This window comes from Polypterus senegalus, chromosome 6 (genome assembly GCF_016835505.1).
Source record: "Polypterus senegalus isolate Bchr_013 chromosome 6, ASM1683550v1, whole genome shotgun sequence".
Classification (NCBI taxonomy): domain Eukaryota; kingdom Metazoa; phylum Chordata; class Cladistia; order Polypteriformes; family Polypteridae; genus Polypterus; species Polypterus senegalus.
In genome coordinates this window covers 112,678,436-112,703,560 of record NC_053159.1, presented here as the reverse complement: position 1 = coordinate 112,703,560, position 25,125 = coordinate 112,678,436, and the positions used below count along the sequence as shown (strand labels likewise).

General features: G+C 40.6%; 1 protein-coding gene across 2 annotated transcripts in view; it reads left to right on the top strand.

The window, feature by feature from the left end:
• Nucleotides 1-25,125, top strand: part of LOC120531411 (scavenger receptor cysteine-rich domain-containing group B protein) — a 68,136-nt gene that overhangs the window by 39,910 nt on the left and 3,101 nt on the right. For both annotated transcript variants that reach the window (XM_039756805.1, XM_039756804.1), the window contains 3 exons: nt 15,710-15,775; nt 16,666-16,980; nt 23,522-23,593. In XM_039756805.1, coding sequence (XP_039612739.1) covers nt 15,710-15,775; nt 16,666-16,980; nt 23,522-23,593 — 453 coding nt within the window. The remainder of the gene's footprint in view (nt 1-15,709; nt 15,776-16,665; nt 16,981-23,521; nt 23,594-25,125) is intronic.

Below are 25,125 nucleotides of genomic sequence, written 5' to 3'. Positions count from 1 at the left end.
ATTTTACAGAAAGTGGGCTTTCTTTCTGTGCTGTCTTCTAACCAGTTACACATCACATACTACTGCAAATAGAAACAGCATGATTTATTTTTACATGTTATAATTGATACAAATCTTATCAACTTCATTGATGAGCTGATTTACCCTATACTTCTATGTCTGCAGCTCTGCCCTGAATCAGTGACTTTACCTCAGATCAGACATTCAAGGTTCCTTCTTTAAATCAGGGTTATTGTTTGAAATATTTTTACTTCAAGTTTTACTTTGCCATGTTTCACAAACCAAAGTTACTTAAAATCAAATAGCTGCCAAATTGTGTGCGCATAACATTTAAGATGGCTGGGCATAAGATTAAATACTTGGATCACTTAACTTTTTTAAGGTTTTCACCTATGGGCTTTTCATAACAAGTTTTCATCATTGATTACTGGGAGAAGGAAGGGTTGCTGCACTGTTACTCTTTTGAAACTTTTCAATGGGGGAATTTTCTTACTTGCTTTTTTCTGCACCACTGGAAAATGTTGTACACTTAAACATTAGAACACTCTAGACGAGAACAGGCCATTCAGCCCAACAAAGTTCGCCAGTCCTATCCATGTATTCCAAAAAAACATCAAGTCAAGCTTTGAAAGTCCCTAACGTCTTACTGTCTACCACACTACTTGGTAGCTTATTCTAAGTGCCTATCGTTCTTTGTGTAAAGAAAAACTTCCTAATGTTTGTGCGAAATTTACCCTTAACAAGTTTCCAGTTGTGTCCCCATGTTCTTGATGAACTCATTTTAAAATAGCAGTCTTGATCCACTGTATTAATTCCCTTCATAATTTTAAACACTTCAATCATGTCACCTCTCAATCATCTTTGCTTCATTGCTTTGCGCCCTCCCCCACCATAACCTATCTTCTATGAGGGGAAGGAGCGAAAGATTTAGATTTGTCAAAACTTTCGCTCTCCAATTCTTGACGGATCGCAATATTTTACGGTTCCCCTGATACCATTGATATCTCGATGATGGGTGTGTGTCACAGTTTCTTTAGGACAGTCCAGTGCCTAAATTGCTGGACAGAAAAATATGATATGGATTATAGCGGGCTTTTTTGAGTATTTATAATTTTAAAAGTTTGTTTAGGATGCCATTTTAGTGAGGCTGTTTTTATTTCAGCGTCCATCTTAGTTGTGGTTTGATTAGCCATTTTTGGTCATCATTGTCTCAAGTATAAAAATGGAAGCTTCCCCAATATTAAACATCCATTGGTGTATCAAAGATAAATCCTATAAAATTTCTAGCATAGTTAATTAATAGATGAATTAAGGTCTATTAGTGTTTTCAGATTCAATCATCCTTCTTTCTGTACTGTCAGAGGATTGAGCAGAGCAAAAATGAATGAATACGCCAGACTGGAAAATGAGTCAAGGTCAGTGGTAGAAAAAGGGCTGTTACTGAAAACACCAAAAATGACAAGCTAAATAGAAATTGGAGTCAGAGGGGACAGCAAACATTTCAAAAGAAATATAACAAAGATACACGCACAAAGGTCTGTTCTGGAAATTGTTTTTATCCAACTCATCTTAAATGGCGTATCACTCCAGTTTTTAAAGTGTCACATAATTGAGGTCAGATGTCCATCCATCCATCCATCCGTCCGTCCATCCGTCCGTCCATCCATCCTCTTCCGCTTTTCCGAGGTTGGGTCGCGGGGGCAACAGCTTGAACAGAGATGCCCAGACTTCCCTCTCCCCGGCTACTTCTTCTAGCTCTTCCGGGGGAATCCCAAGGCGTTTCAAGGCCAGCCGGGAGACATAGTCCCTCCAGCGTGTCCTGGGTCTTCCCTGGGGCCTCCTCCCAGTTGGACGTGCCAGGAACACCTTGTCAGGGAGGCGTCCAGGAGGAATCCTGATCAGATGCCCGAGCCACCTCATATGACTCCTCTCGATGTGGAGGAGCAGCGGCTCTACACTGAGCCCCTCCCGGATGACTGAGCTTCTCACCCTATCTTTAAGGAAAAGCACAGACACCCTAAGGATGAAACTCATTTCAGCTGCTTGTATTCGCGATCTCGTTCTTTCGGTCACTACCTATAGCTCATGACCATAGGTGAGGGTAGGAACGTAGATCGAGTGGTAAACTGAGAGCTTTGCCTTATGGCTCAGCTCCTTTTTTACCACGACAGACCGATGCAGAGCCCGCATCACTGCAGAAGCCGCACCGATCCGCCTGTCAATCTCACGCTCCATTCTTCCCTCACTCGTGAACAAGACCCCGAGATACTTGAACTCCTCCACTTGTGGCAGGATCTCGCTCCCAACCCTAAGAGGGCACTACACCCTTTTCCGGCTAAGGACCATGGTCTCGGATTTGGAAGTGCTGATTCCCATTCCAGCTGCTTCACACTCAGCTTCAAACCAATTCAGAGAGAGCTGGAGATCACGGTCTGATGGAGCAAACAGGACAACATCATCTGCAAAAAGCAGTGACCCAATCCTGAGGCCATCAAACCGGACCCCCTCAACACCCTGGCTGCGCCTAGAAATTCTGTCCATAAAAGTTATGAACAGAATCGGTGACAAAGGGCAGCCCTGGTGGAGTCCAACTCTCATTGGAAATGTTTTCGACTTACTACCAGCAATGCGGACAAAGCTCTGACACCGGTTGTACAGGTACCGAACAGCCCTTATCAGGGTGTCCGGTACCCCATACTCCCGGAGCACCCTCCACAAGATTCCCCGAGGGACACAGTCGAATGCCTTTTCCAAGTCCACAAAACACATGTAGACTGGTTGGGCAAACTCCCATGCACCCTCCAGGACCCTGCTAAGGGTGTAGAGCTGGTCCACTGTTCCGCGACCAGGACGAAAACCACACTGTTCCTCCTGAATCCGAGGTTCGACTATCCGATGGACCCTCCTCTCCAGATGCCCTGAATAGACTTTTCCAGGGAGGCTGAGGAGTGTGTGCCCTCTGTAGTTGGAACACACCCTCCGGTCCCCTTTCTTAAAGAGGGGGACCACCACCCTGGTCTACCAATCCAGAGGCACTGTCCCCAATGTCCATGCGATGTTGCAGAGACGTGCCAGCCAAGACAGTCCTACAAAATCCCGAGCCTTGAGGAACTCTGGGCGTATCTCATCCACCCCCGGGGTGCTGCCACAAAGGAGTTTTTTAACCACCTTGGTGACCTCAGTCCCAGAGATGGGGGAGCCCGCCTCCAAGTCCCCAGGCTCTGCTTCCTCATTGGAAGGCATGTTAGTGGCATTGAGGAGGTCTTCGAAGTATTACCCACAATGTCCCGAGTCGAGGTCAGCAGCACACCATCCCCACCATATACAGTGTTGACACTGCACTGCTCCCCCTCCTGAGATGCCGGACGATGGACTAGAATCTCCTCGAAGCCGTCCGAAAGTCGATTTCCCTGGCCTCCCCGAACTCCTCCCATGCCCGAGTTTTTGCCTCAACAACCACCAAAGCTGCATTCCGCTTGGCCTGCCTCCTATCAGCTGCCTCCAGAGTCCCACAGGACAAAAGGACTCCTTGGGGATTGCCACCACGACAGGCACTGACCACCTTACGGCCACAGCTTTGGTCAGCCACCTCAACAATAGAGGCACGGTACATGGCCCATTCGGACTTGATGTCCCCCACCTCCCTCGGGACGTGATCTAAGTTCTGCCGGAGGTGTGAGTTGAAGCTACTTCTGACAGGGGACTCTGCCAGATGTTCCCAGCAGACCCTCACAACACGTTTGGGCCTACCAGGCCTGACCGGCATCCTCCCCCACCATTGAAGCCTACTCACCACCAGGTGGTGATCATTTGACAGCTCCGCCCCTCTCTTCACCCAAGTGTCCAAGAAATGTGGCCGCAAGTCCAACAACACGACCACAAAGTCAATCATCGAACTGAGGCCTAGGGTGTCCTGGTACCAAGTGCACATATGAACTCCCCTATGCTTGAACATGGTGTTCGTTATGGACAATCTGTGGCGAGCACAGAAGTCCAGTAGCAAAACACCGCTCGGGTTCAGATCGGGAGGCCATTCCTCCCAGTCATGACCTTCCAGGTCTCACTGTCATTGCCCACGTGAGCATTGAAGTCTCCCAGTAGTACGAGGGAGTCCCCAGAAGGTATACCCTCTAGCACCTCCTCCAAGGACTCCAAAAAGGTTGGGTACTCCAAACTACCGTTACCAGTTAGGACCACCCGAAGGCGGAGGGAGGCTACTCTCTTGTTCACCAGGGTAAACCCCAATGAACAGGCTCCAAGTTGAGGGGCAATAAGTATGCCCACACCCGCTCTGTGCTTCTCACCGGGTGCAAATCCAGAGTGGTAGAGAGTGTAGCCCCTCTCAAGGAGATTGGTTCCAGAGTCCAAGCTGTGCATTGAGGTGAGCCTGACTATATTTAGCCGAAACCTCTTGACCTCACGCACTAGCTCAGGCTCCTTCCTTTTCAGAGAGGTGACATTCCACATCCCAAGAGCCAGCTTCTGTAGCCGAGAATCAGACCGCCAAGGTCCCAGCCTTCGGCCACCACCCAACTCACACTGCACCCGACCTCCTTGGACCCTCCTACAGGTGGTGAGCTCATGGGAAGGGGGACCCACGTTGTCTCTTCAGGCTGTGCCCGGCCGAGCCCCATGGGTGCTGGCCCGGCCACCAGGTGCTCACCATCGAACCCCACCTCCAGGCCTGGCTCCAGAGGGGGGCCCCGGTGACCCACATCCAGGCGAGGGAAAACATTGTCCAAGGTTTTTGTTCTTCATAGGAGGTTTGGTTGAACCACTCTTTGTCTCTTCCCTCATGTAGGACCAGTTTGCCTTGGGTGACCCTACCAGGGGCATAAAGCCCCGGACAACAGAGTTCCTAGGATCATTGGGACACGCAAACCCCTCCACCACAATAAGGTGGCAGTTGGAGGAGGAGAGGTCAGATGTCACAAAGTACAAAACCAAACTGCAGCTGCTAGGTGCAGCATCCTGCTTATGAATAAAACAAAATGGTATCATGGATCAGTAAATAACATAAAAATAATACTTTTTTTTCCTAGCAAACTGAATAATTAATAAATTCAGCTGGAATTGTTCTTTAAGAGACAAAGCTAACTCATAATTCCTACAGAGAACATTGCTGTTCCCAGAGAATAATGTTTTAAGTAGCCACCTCATAACATATTCATCTACAGCTTTGTCTAGTTTTGACAGGAGATTTTTTTTCTTTTCAAATCCATTTTTGCCCGCCCTTTTGTTCCCTTTCATCTCCTGGCCTGGTTTTCATTTATTGTCACAACAGTAAAAGATTAAATTTAATACTGTCGAAAATAAAATAAAAGGGCAAAATCAGAACAAGAAAGGATTCTGTAAACTGTAAAACCCCAAATGGTTCACACTAACACCTCTTTTGAATTTTAAAAGACCTGGTCACAAATTTTTGTTTCTGTCTCAAGATTGATTTCCAAACACAATCATGACTTTAACTGATTAAAGATGACTACTGAACAATTAAAGCACCAGAGGCTGGCAAACCACCAGTCACGCCTGAAAAAGTCTTATAGCTCCACTATCCCTGTTTCCTCACATTCCTCAAACCAGAAGGAAGCAATTAATAAAAATGAAAAATGAAATGTTCTGCTGCAAATTAAGTATCCCCTCCTTGAGTGTGAATTGCAGGATAATCTCATAGGTTCCAAATTAAAGAGCGTCACCTAAAGAGCTACCCAACCCACTGAGAAACCAATTCAGATTCAATGTAATGTATTCTTACGTAGCACGTTTACAATTGCTATACACATTTGCACCTACACTCTTCAAAATACTGGTTCTTTAGATAGATAGATAGATAGATAGATAGATAGATAGATAGATAGATAGATAGATAGATAGATAGATAGATAGATAGATAGATAGATAGATACTTTATTAATCCCAAGGGGAAATTCAGAAACAATATTAAATTAAATAGTAATAAAAATGAAAAAATGATAAAGCAGACAATAACTTTGAGTAATGTTAGTATTTACTCCCCCGGGTGGAATTGAAGAGTCGCATAGTGTGGGGGAGGAACGATCTCTTTAGTCTGTCAGTGGAGCAGGACGGTAACAAAAGTCTGTCACTGAAGCTACTCCTCTGTCTGGAGATGATCCTGTTCAGTGGATGCAGTGGATTATTCATGATTGACAGGAGTTTGCTTAATGCCTGTCGCTCTGCCACAGATGTTAAATTATCCAACTTTACTCCTACAATAGAGTCTGCCTTCTTAACAAGTTTGTCCAGGGGTGAGGCATCTTTCATCTTTATGCTGCCACCCAGCTATATAGTTCTTTACTGGGCTTTGTGGCTTAACAAAGCAGCCTTTAATTCTGGGATGGCTCTGGGCATATGAAGTTGGTTCTTTGCACTTTTAAAAGCTTATTAAAATATGAAAAAAACCAGAAATCTAATGTGTGGTAGGCTACCTAGCAGGATACTAACAGATTAAGAAAACCTGAACTTAGCTTGTGTTATTATAAGCCTTTTAAGGAACCCGTTAGTATCATATAGTCAAGGTTATTTATGGAGCCTGTTACAGATCTAAACAAGTAAAAGGTTCTTTTTGGATACTTCATGTGGATGGATCTTTTGGGAACCCAAAATGGTTCCCCTATGGCATCTCCACATTGGCACCTTTATCTTTAAGGCTGTGTGATGAAGATTCTATAAAACCTAAGATGTTATTTAAAAGATTCCATGTAAACAAATGAATACATCGTATATACTTCTTAAGATTTAGGAATTCACAAGCATTTGCAGTTTTGCAAGGTCTTAAGTCTCCTAATGGTTTCAATGTAGTTAAAAAAACAGAATAATACATAAAAGCATAAAGTAACCTAGAGAGAGGGGAACTGTGGCCCTTGTTCAATGAATGACACTGACGTTACTCCTGAGGAGAAGTAAAAGGCATTAAGGTCACAAAATAAATTGCAGTGGAGACCCTGAGCTAGCAGTACTCAGATGGCTGAGCTGCTTGTCTCTTCCATGACTATGATTTTCTGTAGCGACTCCAGGTGGCACTCTGGCAGCAGACATCTCTCTCAGTTTCCTGTCAGGCTCCTCCGCTGTTTTACAGGTTATGTTAATCTTTGCGGCTCTAGTCTCGGTGTTTCACCCACCTTCTTTTCTTTTCTTCCACATTGTGCTGTTGTATTTGAGCATTACCCATGATGCCGGCTCAAGCATATTGTCAATGAAAGCGTGTGGAAGTTTGCCCTGCAGTATGTTTTTAAGGTCTATCTCTATATTTAGATTCTTTACAATTTATTTTATTGTGTTTATTTATGTGATAATAAAGGTTGGCACACATTTCACTCTTTATTTTATTGTTTATGTGTTTGACGTTTTCCTGTTTATGCTCTTCACACCCTTCACTGTCAATAATTATAAATCATGAATAAATCCCTCATCCATACAGTACATTATCAGAAACCATTTGGTCCAAAATAGAAAACAGAAAATTGAAAATAGTGCAGCGGCTATCATAGAAGCTTTTGGCACAAAGTAAGTACCACCTTACTTGCGGTAACATTCTGTTGAATACTGTGCTTACAAATTAACAATATAAATCTATTTTCAAATGAAATAACCAAAAAGAAACACATGAAAGTCTTGCCTAAATTGCACAATCGATCTTTCTCTTTTATATTTCTGACATAAAGTTAGAAAGCTGATCAGTCAAGTAATTTTATTGAATTTGAATTCCAGGCTTTCAATAAATAAATAAAATAAACGTTAAAGGAGAAAGTACTGAGGCAGCATGCAGCTGCCATCCAGAAAGACATTTTTGAATGAGGCAGAAGATAAGAGTGAGCAACTAAAAAAGGAACAGAGGAAAGAGCGATTGTGACAAGTGTCCATTAGGTGGCAGTATGCTGCTGTGTTAATGTGAATAAGTAAAAGAACAGACGTGCATCCTGTTCAGAAAATGTGCAGAGTGACGAGCAAATACTGAAAGAGAACAGCAAAATTGGATCCGAGTACAGTCCATCACAAAAATAAAAAAGATGTGAGCAATCTTTTAAACATCATCTTTGTACAGCAGTGGTTAGTGCTTCTTCCTGGGTTCAAGTTTCTGCCCAGGTCAGTGTCTGAGAGACATTTTGTCATTCTGCTCATGCTCTATGGGTAACTTTGTTTCCTCTCAAATACAGTAAAGAGAATGTGATTGGTGACTTTATGTTGGCCCACTGTAAGTGTTCACTCTATAGGCTGTCCACAGCTAGCCAACAAGATGTGTCCAGTGCCACTGGGACTGGGTCCAGTCACCCCATTACTGTGTATTGCAATCAGCAGATCTGAAAAATAAATGAATTCATAAGACACTCTACAATCACAGAGTCATGACAAAATCCTTTGTATTCAAGTTACAACTGGAGCTCAGACAGTTTTGGGCAGCTTGAGTTAATGGTGACTGCAAAACTCAAATGCTTGCAGTTTATGGTCCACCTTAGTCATTAAGCGACAGTGCATTGCAAATGTATGAGTTCAAGAATCACCATCAAAAAAATTATGTTTTAGTCTTGATAGGCAGAGAAGGTGAAAGCTTATCAAGCGTACTTTTTAAATGAATGGAGTGGCCACTAATTGACACACCATATTCCAAGATGACCAAAAACCAATAATTTTTAAACCAGTTTATTTATGTGGAAATTACATCATGATATAATTAATTAAGAAAGTTAGCTCTTAGCAATTTACCTTTTTAGCCTTGCCCCACACAACCTCCTTAGGCTTAGTCATGCTAAGCTGATATGTTTGAAAAATATATTTTCATTTCAAATGTTTTCTGTCCACAGAAGTACTTTGAGATTGATTTCTGTAGTAGCAGGGTGTTGTACCATATTATCCATTATAGATGCAATAAGAAGTCAAGTGAAGTGACAACTTTTATTGGCTATCTGAACTGATTATAATATGTTGTGTTTCAGCCAGCTATGGCCCCTACAGCTCGAAAGCTTGCAGAATGATTTCTGAAAGTTTGTCATAAGCTAAAACGGTAACTCTTTCCTGTTGAACATTGACAGTTGTGAACCCTGCCCGGACACATACAGGCGGACATGTTGTTAAAACACCACCACATGTTTATTTACAGTTATATTTACAAATACTGGTCACAAAGACCCCCAGTCCATTTGTCACTCAAACCCCAGTCACGTGCATAAATACCCCAATCACAGTCCTGGCCACAATGCCTTTTCTTCGGGCCGCCTCCACAGCTATCCTGAGCTTTGTCCTTCTATCTCCCGACTCCAGCCTCGAATGATGTGAGACGGTCCCTTTTATAGAGTCCCCGGATGAGCCCCAGGTGTTCCCAGCATTCCTCTTCTGGCCACGCCTCAGTGTGGTGGAAGTGCCGGCTGTCCTCCCGGCAGCTCTCCGGGCGCCGTCCTAATTCTTCCCCCCAGCACTTCCTGGTGTGGTGGAAGTACTGGGGTAACAGGTCCCCAAGGCATTGGGGCACCTTCTGGCAGTGACCACGGGCCCCTACACGGTGGAGCTTCCATGTCCTGTACCCGTGGCCCCCAAAACAACCAGGAAGGCGACCCCCACGTGATCCAGGGTGGGCACAGACCCACATCTGGTCCCTCATGACGTCCCGGCCGGGTCATGGCCCCTGGCATCTCTGACACAGTTTATCGGCCAAGAGCAACGTTTGTGTACAGAGCCTTAAGCAAAATAAATCAAAAATATTTTAAGTGCTAAGAAAACAAAGAATACCTGAAGAAAACACCAGCCTGAACTACTTCATCTCGACAGATGTTGTACAAATGCTTTTAAAGGTTTCAGTCAATTATAAGGTATTCAAAATCATCGAATACACAGACTGCCAGTCCTGCCAATAAGAAACACAATAAAATATTTGAGTGTTCAAAGTGTGGAATCCATTGGCTGATGCTGAAAATTTAGGAAAGGACAACAACTGCTGTAAAGATGAGATCACAAGGAGGACTGAAATCAGTGACTGACCACGTGACAAGCAAACATCAGCCACTTGAAATCAGCCATACTGTCATTTTCAAATGTATACACATTGGAGAGCATTTTCTAAAAGATTAATTTTCCATAGTTGAAAATGCTGTTTCAGTGAAGAATGCCAAAATGAACAGAACAAGATATTTACCTTTTCAGATTTATGCATTGTGAGGAACGGCCTGGCACAGCAGCCAGTGTGGACCCCACTCCCTTACCTGGCTAAGAGGCCTTGATAACAGAAGGTTCAAGGAGCTAAGAACAATATCTCTTATCTGTGCCAGGTCCAGATGTGGAAGGAGATTACAGTGACTATGAGCAACACCCAGGATGGACTTTGGAACAGGGAAGGACAACACAGTGGGCGACTGCCTGCAATGAGCAGAGCGTTTCCCTGTACACTGGGTGGCAGTATCCCATCTGACAAACACCATTGTGGATGCCTGAAGGGCGGCATTGGAATTGTGACCCCATGGGCCTGTCCTGTCAGATTCTGTGGGGTGTGCCAGGCGGACTTTCAGATAGTAATGACACAAGGACTACTGTAGTCCTGCCTGACCTGGAAGTACTTCCTGGAGGCAACTGATTAAGCACCGGAAATATTCCTGTGTCCAGAGTTAAAAGAGAGTCCTCCACTTGGCTCAGGGAGTACAAGTCGGGAGAGGAGCTGGACATCATTCTCCTGGGAGAAGTGGAGGAAAACAGAAAGAGCAAAAAGAGTGATTTTGGTATTATTGGGCTGTACTGTGTTGTGTGAGAACTGCTACGACACTGAAGGTAGGAAGCCTGTAAAAGGTACACATTATTGAAAATAAAAGTGCTCGGGTTTGGGGTGCTGGAGTGCCTCTTAGTGGCCACACCATGTTAGTGTGGACTAGACCTCACTGAAGTGGGGGTTGTTTGGGTCAGTCAATTCATACAATACTTCCGAATAATACAATAATTAAATTCAATAGGTAGGACTGAATATTTTATGAAATTTCCTCTGTTGTACAGAATTCTTAGAGGGGAAAAAGGAAAGAAAGAGTAATGCACCAGAACTTACTGTGACTCTTCTGCACTCTCAACTTAAACACTGGAAAGTGTTGGACCAGTCGAGGTGTGAGCTTTAAGAAGAGGTTCACAATGATGGTGGATTTTTTTTCTTTCTTTTACATTTAAGAGATGTTTGGCCTATTATTGGTTTTCTTTGTACTACTGAAAGTTCATTACAATTAATGCTACAACTTTGTAACATTTTTGTTTAGAGAGGTCCTCTTCATCTCTCCAAGATATGGGTTCAACCAGTGAACTAGTGCTTGTGAAAGTTTCTTATTTGATATTCTGGTTTTGACTCCCACTCTTTCATCTCTACTCAGTGTTCATCTTGGTGTTTTGGTTCAGGTTATTAAATAGGATTTTCTTGGTGAATATCTTATGAAATTATATTCTGACTATGATTATAGTTAAGCCCTATGTGTAGAAAAGCTCATCTTTTATTTTGGAGTTTATTTCTCAGTCGTCAAAAAAATTAAACCTTTTAATTTAATTCAGAAGTAACGCATATTACCCACTAAGCTTCTAAGTAGAAAACCTGGGCTGGGCCCTTTGGGAAAGAAGACAAGTGGTAGGCATCAGTGGTGTGGGATTTCAGACTGCTTTGTGTTTTTCTCATCTGGCATAAAAACTATTTCGACTACCATTTTGGCTTTGGTATTTGTTCTCTGTTAAAATCTAACCTTGCATGAAATGACTATTCATTTAGACCTCCATTAAATAAAAACAATGCCCAAAGGAACATTTCTATACATTCTCCTTTCCATTCTTCTCCAAAGCTCTTATCACAGAATTACAGGAGGAGTTAATTAGGGAAGCCATCATTGTACGACTGCCATCATCTATCTCCTCTTCAGCCCTCACTGGTGAAACAACTTAAAATAGCAGAAAAGGACACAGCAGGGACCACAGGCTAAATCTGAAATACTTGGTCAAGATTTTAGAACAGAAGCAAATCACTGGAGCCTCATCAGTAAACCCTGATTTACATTTAGAGTTAGGTGTATAGTTTTATAGGTTTTCATAGTTAGTTAAGAGTTTGTAGGTTTTTACAAATATCTCATCATATTTGTACTGTTATTTTACTTTAAATATTTCCTTTATTATGCATTATTGCTTAGTTGGCAGTCATGCATTGTTAAGAAATCTAAGATAACTGTGGCATTTGGATGAGCATGTGAGTGAGTATGTGACATTATGGTGATTATTTTCCCTACTCTAAAGGCAGGCCTGAAACAATTTGTACACCAGTTGTTTGTGAAATGCAGGGGTCTCTAAAATACTATATTTGCTCTTCTATCTGCATAATGTAATCAGAAGGTAATTGCTGTTGCCTGGCAGCAACTGAAAGAAAGTTGCATCTAAATGGTGTGGCCAATACCAAAGGAAATTATGAAAGTGTGCAAAAAACCATGAAAGTGAATATGACTAAGTGGTGGCAGGATATCAGTACTTTGTATAGACTGGGTGTTGGGCAGGGTCATGGGGTTCAGTGGCTGTGGGCCATCTGTTGATGAAGGAAGATTCAATGATCTGGACTTTCCTGATGATGTTGTGATCTTCGTGGAGTCAATAGAGGCTCTGATCAGGGGGCTCGAGAGACTGAATAGGGAGTCTAAGTTTTAGGGCTTGCAAGAGTCCTGGATAAAAACCAAGATCCGGGCCTCTAATGACCTCTTGGGCACAGCCATCAGCTGTGTCTGTTTGCGGAGAGAGTGTTGACCTTGTCAAAAGGTTTACTTACCTCGGCAGCAACATTCATGTCTCTGGTGATTCTTCCTATGAAGTCAGTAGACTGATTGGGAAAGCATGGAGAGTAGTGATGTCACTGGAAAGTGGTGGGTGGCGCTCCTGATATCTTTGCAAAAGGACGAAGGTCCAAGTCTTTAGAGTCTTGGTGTTTCCCGTTTGCTATATGGTTGCGAGACATGGATGCAAAGCAGTGACTTGAGACAAAGAATGGACTACTTTGGTACTGTGTCTCTTTGGAGAATCCTTGGTTACTGCTGGTTTGACTTTGTGTCGAGCGCTCTGAACCAGTGCATGCTCCCCAACCTGACCTGACCTTTCTTTTTTTTGCATTTGCAGAACATTTGAACCTTCATGAGTCAATAGATGTTCTTGCCAGCTTTGCGGTGTTCACACTTCACAATATCATAATTATGTTTTGAGCATGAAATGTAAGATGTTAAGACAAACCATAATCTTTAGTTTAGCCCTTTACATCCACAATAAAGTATAAATTACCTTATTTAAAAATAAAGGATTATGCCTTCTCTTAATGAATTAAATAATGATCAGAGGTCCATTTTTCATTGGGCAGCAAGGGATGCATGTGATTAAATATATGACATATTAATTTATTTATTTAATGTTCACTGCATAATTTTGATTATGTAACTATGGTGTCTTTCTGACATTACAAGCTGGTTTTGGCATTTAGGCACTTGCATGCATTCAAACAGTGCTTGGTGCTCAGAGCGATCTTGGGAAAAGTACCTATAAGGTCACACTTTCCAGGCAGAGGTGCTTTAACTAAGTCATTTTATCAATAAAAGCTTTCGATACAACTTTCTAATTTATGAAATTCTGGTTATTTTTCTGAGGAATATTATAAAATAATAGACTTGTTTTTGAATATTAATCCTAAAAACAATAGGTTGATACTTACAAAACACTGACAAAAAATTAACACCATAAAAGAGAAGTTCTGGCCTCTGGCACATAAAAAAAATTCAAACAAGGTTTATTACTTTTTTTTTTTGACTGTGCAAAACACTTTAGGCCATTTTATTGTATTAGATCTCACTTTTCCAGTACTGTGCTATCAAAGAGATATTGTAGATACAGTGACATGTGAGGCAGCTTATAATCTTTTATTGATATCCAGTGTACTCAGTGTTGATCACAGATCAATGGATGATAATTTGCTTATAGAAAGAGTATGTTATGAACTACAGAGATCCTAAGCAGAATAGTCCCAAAAAATACTCAAAATTCTAGTAACAAAAGGGCAAACACTGAATCCTTACAAATAAAATATTTATTTAAAAAAATATCCTGAAATAAGAAGCTCTTAGGAGCAAAACAACATAGAAGGTAATGCCTTCAAAATAAGCAATCTAAATTGCAAACAGTCCCAATACACAATCCAAGAATGGTCAAAAAACAGAACAAAAGGTCACAGAAATCCAGCAAATCAGAAATAATCAAAAGAGCAAAAAACACAGCAGAACTCACTAAACACCTAGCATATTCAGTGAATGGCAAAGGACTGTGGATGTCGAATACATAAAAAATTGTTTAAATTAGTGAAAAATGTAAAAACTGTAGCTTAATTTCACATTTCTTAGCAGTGTGTAAGTTAGTTTGCATGTCTGGCTCTAGGAGGAGTGCAAAACCCAGGTTCTTCTTGTTTACATTCTCAGTCAAGTGTGTGCATCCTCTACAAGTGGTTGTGCTTTTGGCTGTGTCTCTTTTTAAGATGAGTTAATGCGCTTTATTTCAGTCCCAAGATGTCTGGAATTAAGCGTGTTCAACAAGAACATGGGGACATGGGTAGAAACTTGTTAAGGCTAAGTTCTTCTTCACTCAGGGAACTACATTACAATGCCTTACAAAACCAAGTAGTGTGGTGGAGCGCAGGAACAATAAGGACCTTCAGTTGAATCTTGTGAACAGTTTGTTCTTGTCGACTTTTCCAAATCGACTCTAATGTATGGCCTTAGAATTGTATCACTGCGTTTTGAAGAAAGACTTAGTCGTGTTGGCTTTATTGGGCTGTGAACCCCTGCATGTATTGGGGCAGTGTGTATCAGTAGGGATGAAGATAGACACCTCCAAACCCAAGGCCATGGTTCTCTGAAGAAAAAGGGAGGACTGTCCTCTCTGAGTGCGAGGTGAGTTACTACCTCACGTGGAGGAGCTTAAATATCTTGGGGACTTGTTTATGAGTGAGGGGAAAAGGGACGTTGAGATGGACAGATGGATTGGGGAGGTGAGCACAGTTATGTGGTCACTATACCAATCCATATTGGTGAAGAAGGATCTGAGCCAGTAGACAAAACTCTTTATTTACTAGTTGATCTATATCCCTACCCTCACCTATGGTCATGAGCTTTGGGTTATGACAGAAATGAGCTTTCTCTGCAGGGTGTCAGAGCTTTCCCTTAGAGATAGGATGAGAAACACAAACATCTGGGAGAGGCTCATAGTGGAGCCACTGACCCTCTTCATCAAGTGGAATGGAGAACTGAGGCGGTTCGAGCACCTGATATGGATACCTCCCAGACACCTCCCTGTGGGAGTAGACCTATGGCAAGACCCAGGGATTGCTGGAAGGACTGTATCTCCCTACCTGGGAATGCCTTGAGATTTCACAGTATGATTTCGCAAGTGTGTCTGGGGAAAGAGATGTATGGGTCTCATTGCTAAAACTGTTGTCCCCTCAACCCATCTCACGGTGGAAAATGAGATGAGATGTGAATTCTATTAACATAAACAGAAGAATCAGAAATGGTTAAAAAAGATTTGAAAGAGGAATTTGAACCCTGGCTGGAATTTAAAAGTATATGCTTGCAAGAAAGTACTAATTGAATTGATTGCATATGGTGACTTATTATTAAATGTTAGGTATACTTTATAGAATACATATTTAAACTGCATTTTATTTTCATTTTAGTTGCAGCACTCACAGGCACAGTGACACAATGGATACCATCAACTGCTGACTCACAGATTTCCTCAGGTACGAATAGTGCCATTGTGTTATCTTGTTTGACTGTTATTAGTTACTGAACCATTGCAAACAAATCTATAGTAAAACCTGTCTGATGTGAAGATACTGTAGTTTGCTTCTATTCTGCTTATTTCTATTTATAATTTATATGAAAACATGTAACTTGTTATCAAAACCATCTTATACATTTATATAGGACAACATTTTTTTTCTGCAACATTTGAGCTGTGCCCAATTTAATGACTTGCTTAGTGTGAAACGATGTGTGAGTAAGAGTTTACAATATGCAGTCATATGGTAGCCAGTCTCTCTTCCATTTGGCCACACTGTACTCTTGAATTTTTTCGAGATAACTTATTAAATAATATTAGCAAAAATCGTACATAAAAATCCATCTATTCAACCATTTAGCAACCCTGTTTTGCTGTTGATGCTGGTTTTATCCAATAATGGATAATAAATGGAAGGGTGGATTACCATGCATAGTTTTAGAAAGACATATCTCTTGGGACATGGAATGAAGAGGACTGCACTGAGCAGAAAGACACATAGGCACGCATATTTGTAATATTCCACTTAATAGGAATGAGCCTTTGCTTCTCATCCAAGCCAAGTATCAAGGCAATTTTTATCAATTTTTGGCAATTTTATGAATTGAAATCTGTCGGGATTCTTTATTTTCACTGTATGATTTGTAAAAGCACTATATGAAATGTTTCTGCATTTATGGATGTACACTCTCATGTTGTCATTAAGAATACTCCATGCCTTTGCATGTATGCCCTCTTAGACAAATGTATGCAACATCTCTCTTTCTGGTTTAACCTTCTGCTTGCTATTTTCTAAATAAGCTTCTTCTGTTATCACATACTGCTTACCTTTTCCTCTTCCTATACCAGTTGGAGGCTCAATTCGTGTTGTAAATGGAAACAGCAGCTGCCAGGGTCGAGTGGAGGTCTTCTACAACAATGCATGGGGGACCGTGTGTGATGATGATTGGGATATGTTCAACGCTAAGGTAGTCTGCAAACAACTTGGTTGTGGCAGCGCCATTGAGGCCAAAGTTTTGGGCTACTTTGGCTACGGCAGTGGACCTATACTATTGGACAACGTGGACTGTGATGGAAATGAGCTCTTCCTCTCTGATTGTTTCCATCTGGGATGGGGTCAGCATAACTGTGGTCATCATGAAGATGCAGGGGTAATTTGTGAAGGTAAGAGACTTAAAATTGCAAAAGCAAACACACTGAAAACAATTGCAGTAACACTGATCCCATGGAAGCAACTGGAAGTGGTGAAAGAGATCAATGCATTAATCAGGCCTACTACATTACTATTATACAGTATGTCAACCCATTGCCAAATGGAACCTTTAACATGGATTCTTTGTTTTCTTTCAATAAATATAAACACAAATCTTTGAATTGGTTAGCATATTATTCTAAAACAAAATGGACTTGTGTTTGTATTGGTGATTGATGTGTCTGTCCCAGTGTTCTGCAACCGCAAGTACTTTACATCCAACCATCACTCACACCCATGCATCCCAAAACTCCCCTAAATCCAAGGGTATAAACACCTAGCGGAACACCTGCCATTAAAGCATATGGTGACAGCACTATGAAGGTTTTTGTGGAGTACATGACTTGCTTTTGCCCTGCCGAATACCCCTGTGCTGTTAATTCAGCCAGTGAGCAACTTTCCTATCTCTTGGTGGTGCCAATTAAGAGGCTTCTCTGTGAAAAAATAAAAATCTTGCCCTGGAGTTGTGCAACTTTCTCCATACTCTGAACATTCTTGTTGGCAGCAGATCTATGCACGATACTACAAAATTATAAACAGCAAAACTCACTTGACAGAAATAAACACTGGAAATAAATATCTAAGTGTTGCAGACTGGAGGTGGATGATATAGGGATAAGCGGATGTGTCAGATCTGTTCATCAGTCATGACAGGATTTCTCTATTACTCACAAAACAGATGAGAATGTCAAATACAGTTTGCTTTATTTCTCTGTCAAACCAAATGAAAATGAATTCATAGAGGCACAAACTGCAAAATCCTTTGCTAAGTTAAGCATAAAATGAAAGTAGATAGGAAACAGAACCTTCCAAAAATGTTTGGAAATAAATCAGTAGAACTATTGCATTTAGGCAATTTTATTTTAAACTCATTTTTAAAAACTGAGCTTTTGAGTTACATTTCTAACATAATTATGTTCAGTAAAACAAACATTCCCTTGAACAGATTTTGCTCAAAATAAATAAGGTTTTGACACCTTGGGATTCAAATAAGAATGTCAATCTTATAGAGACTGTTCGATCTGTGCACAAGATGCGCAGGTAACAAACTCACAAGGAAAGAGGCAGGGACACAAACTGTATATAACACAAAGACAGATGTCATGACAGAAATGGTCACGCTCTTTTCAAGAATGCCTGAAACAGTGCAATTGTTCAAAAACTCTAAGGAGAAAGTACATATGAGGATCTCAAAGCACAACTATCAGTATATTAGTTATTGCTCATGGCTCAACACCCTGTCCAAAAGCTGATTAATTATAACCTGCCTACCTAACAGCAGTGTTGGGGGGCAACATATTAAAACTAACATATATTATGCAGTCAGATTACTTTTTAGAGTACCTTCACGCAATACATATTTTCTTGAAGTAAAAATACATACATTACTAAAAAAACAGATATGCCTTTGTTACTACAGAAGAATATTCCTGCTACTCCAAAAAATATGTAAATTACCATGTTATTTAGCAGTAATCCTGCCTTTTTTTGCAAAGATGTTGCCTACTACTGTCACATGCTCATGATCTGGCTGTTTGGTGACGGCTTAAGCATGTGTGTAGCTTGCAATAAAATTTAAAAAACCAGAACAAAAGTCCTAAGTACATATTTAATCCTGCATATGCTGAGGGGTAAGTTTATTTGGGCCAGCTCAGGGTCACAGGGAAGCCAGCAATCATCACAGCAGCACTGGGCATAAGGCAGGGAGCAGATGGGCTTTAGCAGGCGGGAGATGCAAGCGATGTGCTCTCTAAGTGCTGTGTCTGCGTCCCCCTCGTCTGCTTTCTATAGCTGGCTTCTCCAGATAATCCTACCCCCTCAGACAGTTCTCGGCCACCTGAGCAACACGTCCCTCTCAGGTCTGGATTCAGGGGTGCTGCATTATTTCTAAAATTACAAGAAAATGGTCACATTTGGTTGTGTTTCTGGTTGTTTAATGAAATTCATGTATTTATGATCTAATAACATGTTGGCCAGTGAAAGGGCAGTTTTTCATACAACGGAAAAAAAAGTAATGCACTGTTTATAACACATTATATTTTCTAAAAAGTAACTGTATAACATATTTAGTTTTGTTTCTTTGCCAGTAATGAGTAACGTAACTAAGTTACTTTTGAAAGTAACATTCTCTAACACTTCTTAGCAGTTGTACTAAGCAACACTAATAAAGTCATGGTGGGGCCTGCTGACATCAAAATAAATTACCACCTTTAAATATTTGGCCATTTTTTAATTTATTTGGCTTGTCTTGCTGTACTGATTGCAGTTGATTTTAATAACTGAATCAGGAGATAGAAAGGAGTGAGGAAAAGCAAGCTACATCATTAACAGGTGAGCAAGAACTTACTACTAACCAACCAACCATTTTCTAACCCGCTGAATCCGAATACAGGGTCACAGGGGTCTGCTGGAGCCAATCCCAGCCAACACAGGGCACAAGGCAGGAACCAATCCTGGGCAGGGTGCCAACCCACCACAGGACACACACAAACACACCCACACAGCAAGCACACACTAGGGCCAATTTAGAATTGCCAATCCACCTAACCTGCATGTCTTTGGACTGTGGGAGGAAACCGGAGCGCCCGGAGGAAACCCACGCAGACATGGGGAGAACATGCAAACTCCACACAGGGAGGACCGGGAAGCAAACCCGGGTCTCCTAACTGCGAGGCAGCAGCGCTACCACTGCGCCACCGCGCCGCCCAACTTACTACTACTTAATACTTAATAAATCTAATCCTAGAACATAAGACAAATAATGTATAATTAAAGATGGGAGCAAGAAGATTGAAAGCCAGAATAATGTGCATGACAGGTTCAGACAGTATTCAGGGACAGAATAGTTTGTAAAGCAAAGAACCTTTTAAATGTACAAACAAACAGAATACTGAGGTTTTTTTAGTGAATCCAAACTTGGACAATCAGAAAGTCCAAGGGGCAAACCTTCGTACCCTTGATCTGTGATGCCACATCATACGTGACACTGATGTCTTCCCTATCAACAACGTAGCAAACCTCAAAACTAAAGTCTCAAAATGGCAGTGCCCATATTATATAAATCACTGATATTAGAAAAAAAGCTTTGAAAGAAGAAAATAAAGCTGACCATTAGATTCATGTGTCTCAAAACCCACCAACACAATACATACTGTAAACTATATTTAAAGTACCAGGATCTGTGTTGTGTTGTTTTGTATTTTATGCCTTTCGTTAACTTGACTTGTGGACAATAAATGTTTTCTTTTTATATTAGACCTTTAGGGCAATCTGCCATGGCTGCTCCTTATTCTGCTGAGGACAAGCCTTACGTTTTGTGATGTGACCATTAGATGTTGGATTTTCACTCATCAAACTGAGCCTGAGACACACCTCGAGCAACAACAAATTAGTGTACATGGAATATCAAGAGGTTTCTCCCATTGTCATCCCTGTGTGTTGCACAAACAGGTCAAATGATTTCAGCCATTAACTGGCTAAAGAACAAATGTCTTTTAGACTGAGCCTTTTGGGAGCCATAAGCATGATTTTAATTTTGATCTCCATCTCACAGACAGTGCAATTATTGTGGAAATACTATATAAAAACCAACTTCATATATTTACAGTACACAAAGTGATAACATATATACATACAAAAACACCTCATGTACATAAATACATTAACACCACTTGTCTAATTTTATTTTGGTTGAATTCAGCAATGCCACAGTTGCCTAAGCAGTTGCCTACATTTATAAAATGAGAATTTTGATATCAAATAAGAAATTATATGTAAAAGTAAAAAAATATATTGCCACCAAAGTGTAAAATAGCAGAGTATAACAAAATAACTATAATTTAAGTAATAATAAAATTCTATAAACTGTGGAGGTTAAGGTGGTGTCAGAACAGAGAGCTGTATTTGTGGTATCTGCACAGGTTAAGCAGTTAAAAGCATAATTCCTAATATTTCTTTGCTGAACGGGATGCTCTGTTAATTTAACAGGTATTGGACATTAATCCCTTCTGCATATTACATCTGCAATCTTTTGATCTATGTATTGCATAACTAGCTGTGCTACCAGTCTACCATGGGATGAAATGTAAGCAATCAACACAGACTTCAGCATTAACATTTGTAGTGCACAATCTGTTGGAATGTATTTTGTAATGCATGTAGTACTAAAGTGCCCTGCGTTTGTTATTCTAACAGATGGCTCAACACAATGCATTTTGTTTGCCATTCCAACAGATGGCACATCTATTAAATGCCATTTGGTATGGGATTTGTAAAGACAGTGCTAATGTTTGTGATGTGCCATCTGTCCGATAACAGTGACGTACAGTTGTGCTTGAAAGTTTGTGAACCCTTTATAATTTTCTATATTTCTGCATAAATATGACCTAAAACATCATCAGATTTTCACTCAAGTCCTAAAAGTAAATAAAGAGAAACCAGGTAAACAAATGAGACAAAAATAATATACTTGGTCATTTATTTATTAAGGAAAAAGATCGAATATTACATATTTCTGAGGGGCAAAAGTATGTGAACCTCTAGGATTCATATTCATATAATTCATATATATATAATGCATATAATTTGCCACTTTCAAGCACAACTGTAGCAACCAGATGGACACATGGATACACTGACACTTGTCCTTTTATTAAAATGGATATGAGCAAATTTTTATTCGCCATAAAGAAGGGTTTTTTTGTTATGTTTTATTAAATTGTTTTTTTAACCAAATGAGCGTAATGAGGCAGGGCACCATCAATGTAATTCATTGACAGTTTATTTCCTTATCACTGCAAAAATATTACAAAAGTACCCTCAGTTGCGGACTGAGCATAATAACCACTTTTTCAAAAGAGTATTGATTTGCACTGTATTGTCAATAATAATAGTGTGTTGGCTGTTCAATTATGTCTCGTTTGAGGGGCCTAACTGTTAAGCCACTTTGCCATATTTCAAGGCTGAGTTTGCTTAATGGTGCATTCATGCTACCATCATTACTATTATGGACAATACAACAATAAAAGTACTTTACAATTAGAAGCTAACATCAAGGGAGAGTTAAAACATTAGCTTCTTTTCTATAAATTACATAAGTCACCAGCCAGCTAATGTGTTCTGTCATCTGTCACATAATATTGGTAAATGAGTGATGTTACTGCTTTCTAGAGATTCACACTACATTATAATTTTACAGGCAGCCATCCTAACAGATGTATATTTCCTTTGCAAAGCCAATGTTTCTCATTTCACCTTCTTTCTCCAACTATAAGCCTAAACAAATGAAATATTAATGTTGAAATGAGAAAAAGAAAACATAAAACATTATAGCTCTTCTTCATACTTCATTTATCATACAGTAATCCCTCCTCGATCGTGAGGGTTGCGTTCCAGAACCCCCCACGATAGATGAAAATCCGCAAAGTAGAAACCATATGTCTGTATGGTTATTTTTATATATTTTAAGCCCTTATAAACTCTCCCATACTGTTAACATTATTAGAGCCCTCTAGACATGAAATAACACCCTTTAGTCAAAAGTTTAAACTGTGCTCAATGACAAGACAGAGATGACAGTTCTTTCTCACAATTAAAAGAATGCAAACATGTCTTCCTCTTCAAAGAATGCGTGTCAGGAGTAGAGAATGTCAGAGAGAAAGAGCGAGAGAAAAGCAAACAATCAAAAATATCAATACATGCTTTTGGGCTTTTAAGTATGCCAAAGCACCGAGATAAAGTGGCATTTTTTAGAGGAGCGTCCATATCCTCTAGGCAACCAGCCTCTGTGCAAACAGCCCCTCTGCTCACACCCCCTCTGTCAGGCAGAGAGAGTGAGAGAGACAGAGAAAAGCAAACAATCAAGCACTGCATGGGAAGCATATCGTATATCATTGAGGAGTTTTAGTTAATATGTAATACATACTCTGATTGGGTAGCTTCTAAGCCATCCGCCAATAGCGTCCCTTGTATGAAATCAGCTGGGCAAACAAACTGAGGAAGCATGTACCATAAATTAAAGAACCCCAATCCCCAATCTGCAAAGCAGCGAAAAATCCGTGATATATATTTAGATATGCTTACATTTAGATGGAGTGAAGCCACGAAAGTCGAAGCGCGATATAGCGAGGGATCACTGTATATCTTTTTGGTGACATTGTTAATATTTTGCATCAATGCAATGGAATTTTTGAGACTGTTGCTCACTGAAAATTTAACTTGCCAACTAATTTGCTGGGGTCCGTGGAGGCCACAGGGCTCTAAATGGAGGTGTGGTTGATGCTTAGGTCATTTGTTTGGTAGGGCCTACTCTGTGAAAACTGAACTCCCCTACTTTAAAATAGTCACTGAGCTAAAGTCTGGCAGGTACTTCCTCCCCAGTCCTGTACTAGGTGGATACATTTATGTATTTTCATTTGTAACATTTTCACTGCTGTTTTTTTTATTTATTTTTAGATATTGTAAAGCTACCACCAAAGGAGCAGCTAACACACACTACAACACCTTCACCGACAATTCCCAGAGAAGGTATGAATATTTTACTGATTTTCTGCAGGGTTTCCTTATGTTATTTCCTCCTTTTGTTCTGGTGTTGGAATCTCTGCCTAATTCTTTGTTCGTTTTTTGTTCTGTTTTGGGCTACTTTACAGTGTTTGCATTGCTTTTTATTATTTTTTTGGAGTTAATTTTTTTGTAGGCTTTAAACATCCGTTTAAAAGTGGGTGCTCTGTGAAAGGTGCCATATAAAATAAGAATTGTTTAGGAAGCGTGGGAGCAGACTCTTCACAAGAAAGGGTTTACATCCTGGCCTGCTTACAGACTGTGAAATTTGCATGTCCTTGTGTCTGAGTCAGTTTTTCTCCAGAGACCCTGGTTTTGGGGTAAGTTCTGGCTACCTGTCAACCCAAAGTGGAATATGCAAGTATAGAAAATAAAAGAATGGATGACTGACATACTGTGCCATTTGATATCCTTAGCCTGAACACTTTGTCTGGGCCGTCTTAGAGTTTTCTTTAAACACAGACATGATACACATACCTGTATTTCTGATACAGTGAAACAGGAATATATAAAATTGTCTCCATCTTATTGGCCTGTTTTGAATAAAAACTAAACACACATGCTGTTGTGAAATGCATAAACACACAGCAGGCCATAGAAATAGATTTCCAGTGGCATCGAATGTGAATTGTCAGAACATCAATAAAAAATGAAGCACAGCAGGAATTGCTTGAGTGATATGAGGAAAACCGGAAGGAGGTTTCCTCTTCATTTGTTTGTACTTCCCACTCCCAGCTAGGGCATATTATTTTCACACTTGTTCTAAGTGTCAATACATCCTGTATTACCTCTTGCCAATGATTCATGTTAGGCAATGTTTCCGCTGAAAGTGTCATTATTCTGTTTGTCGTTCCACTATCAGATATCCTACCACTGTGTCATAATTTCCTGCTTTTTCCCATGTCTGGTGGAACAATATTCCGTTTCTTTGACCTTTAAATTGGTGTCATCCTGCAGCCCACATTGCCTGGTGCTTCAGTACAGCTTGTATCATTTGATTTTTGTTGTATGAAAGATACCATGCCATACCACTTCTTAAGCCTGCTTAATCTTGAACTGGGTCACGGGGGGCCATGAGCCTATAACCAGCAAGCACAGGCATAATCACCTGGATAGGGCAGCAATCCATCGCAGGGTGAACACACACACGCCATGGCTTTTTGATGATTTAGCATCATCATTCCACCTAACCTGCATGTCTTTGGATAGTGGAAGGAAGCAAAGCACCCAGAGAAAACCTATGCAGATAACAGGGGGAACATACAAACTGCACTCATGGACGTAATCCCTTATCTCTTTATTGTGAGGTGGCAGCAGTGTGCTGCTCCTGTATGAAAGATCATAATTCTAATTCACAAGTGCTTTAATGGCATGATGTAAGTAATGTTTACCTAGGCTTTCACAAAGGTGACAAAATCCCAATCAAGGCATGCTGTCATATAATATTCTCTAAGACAAAAAACACAAAAATGTAAGCAATAAGGCAAATGGCAAACAAA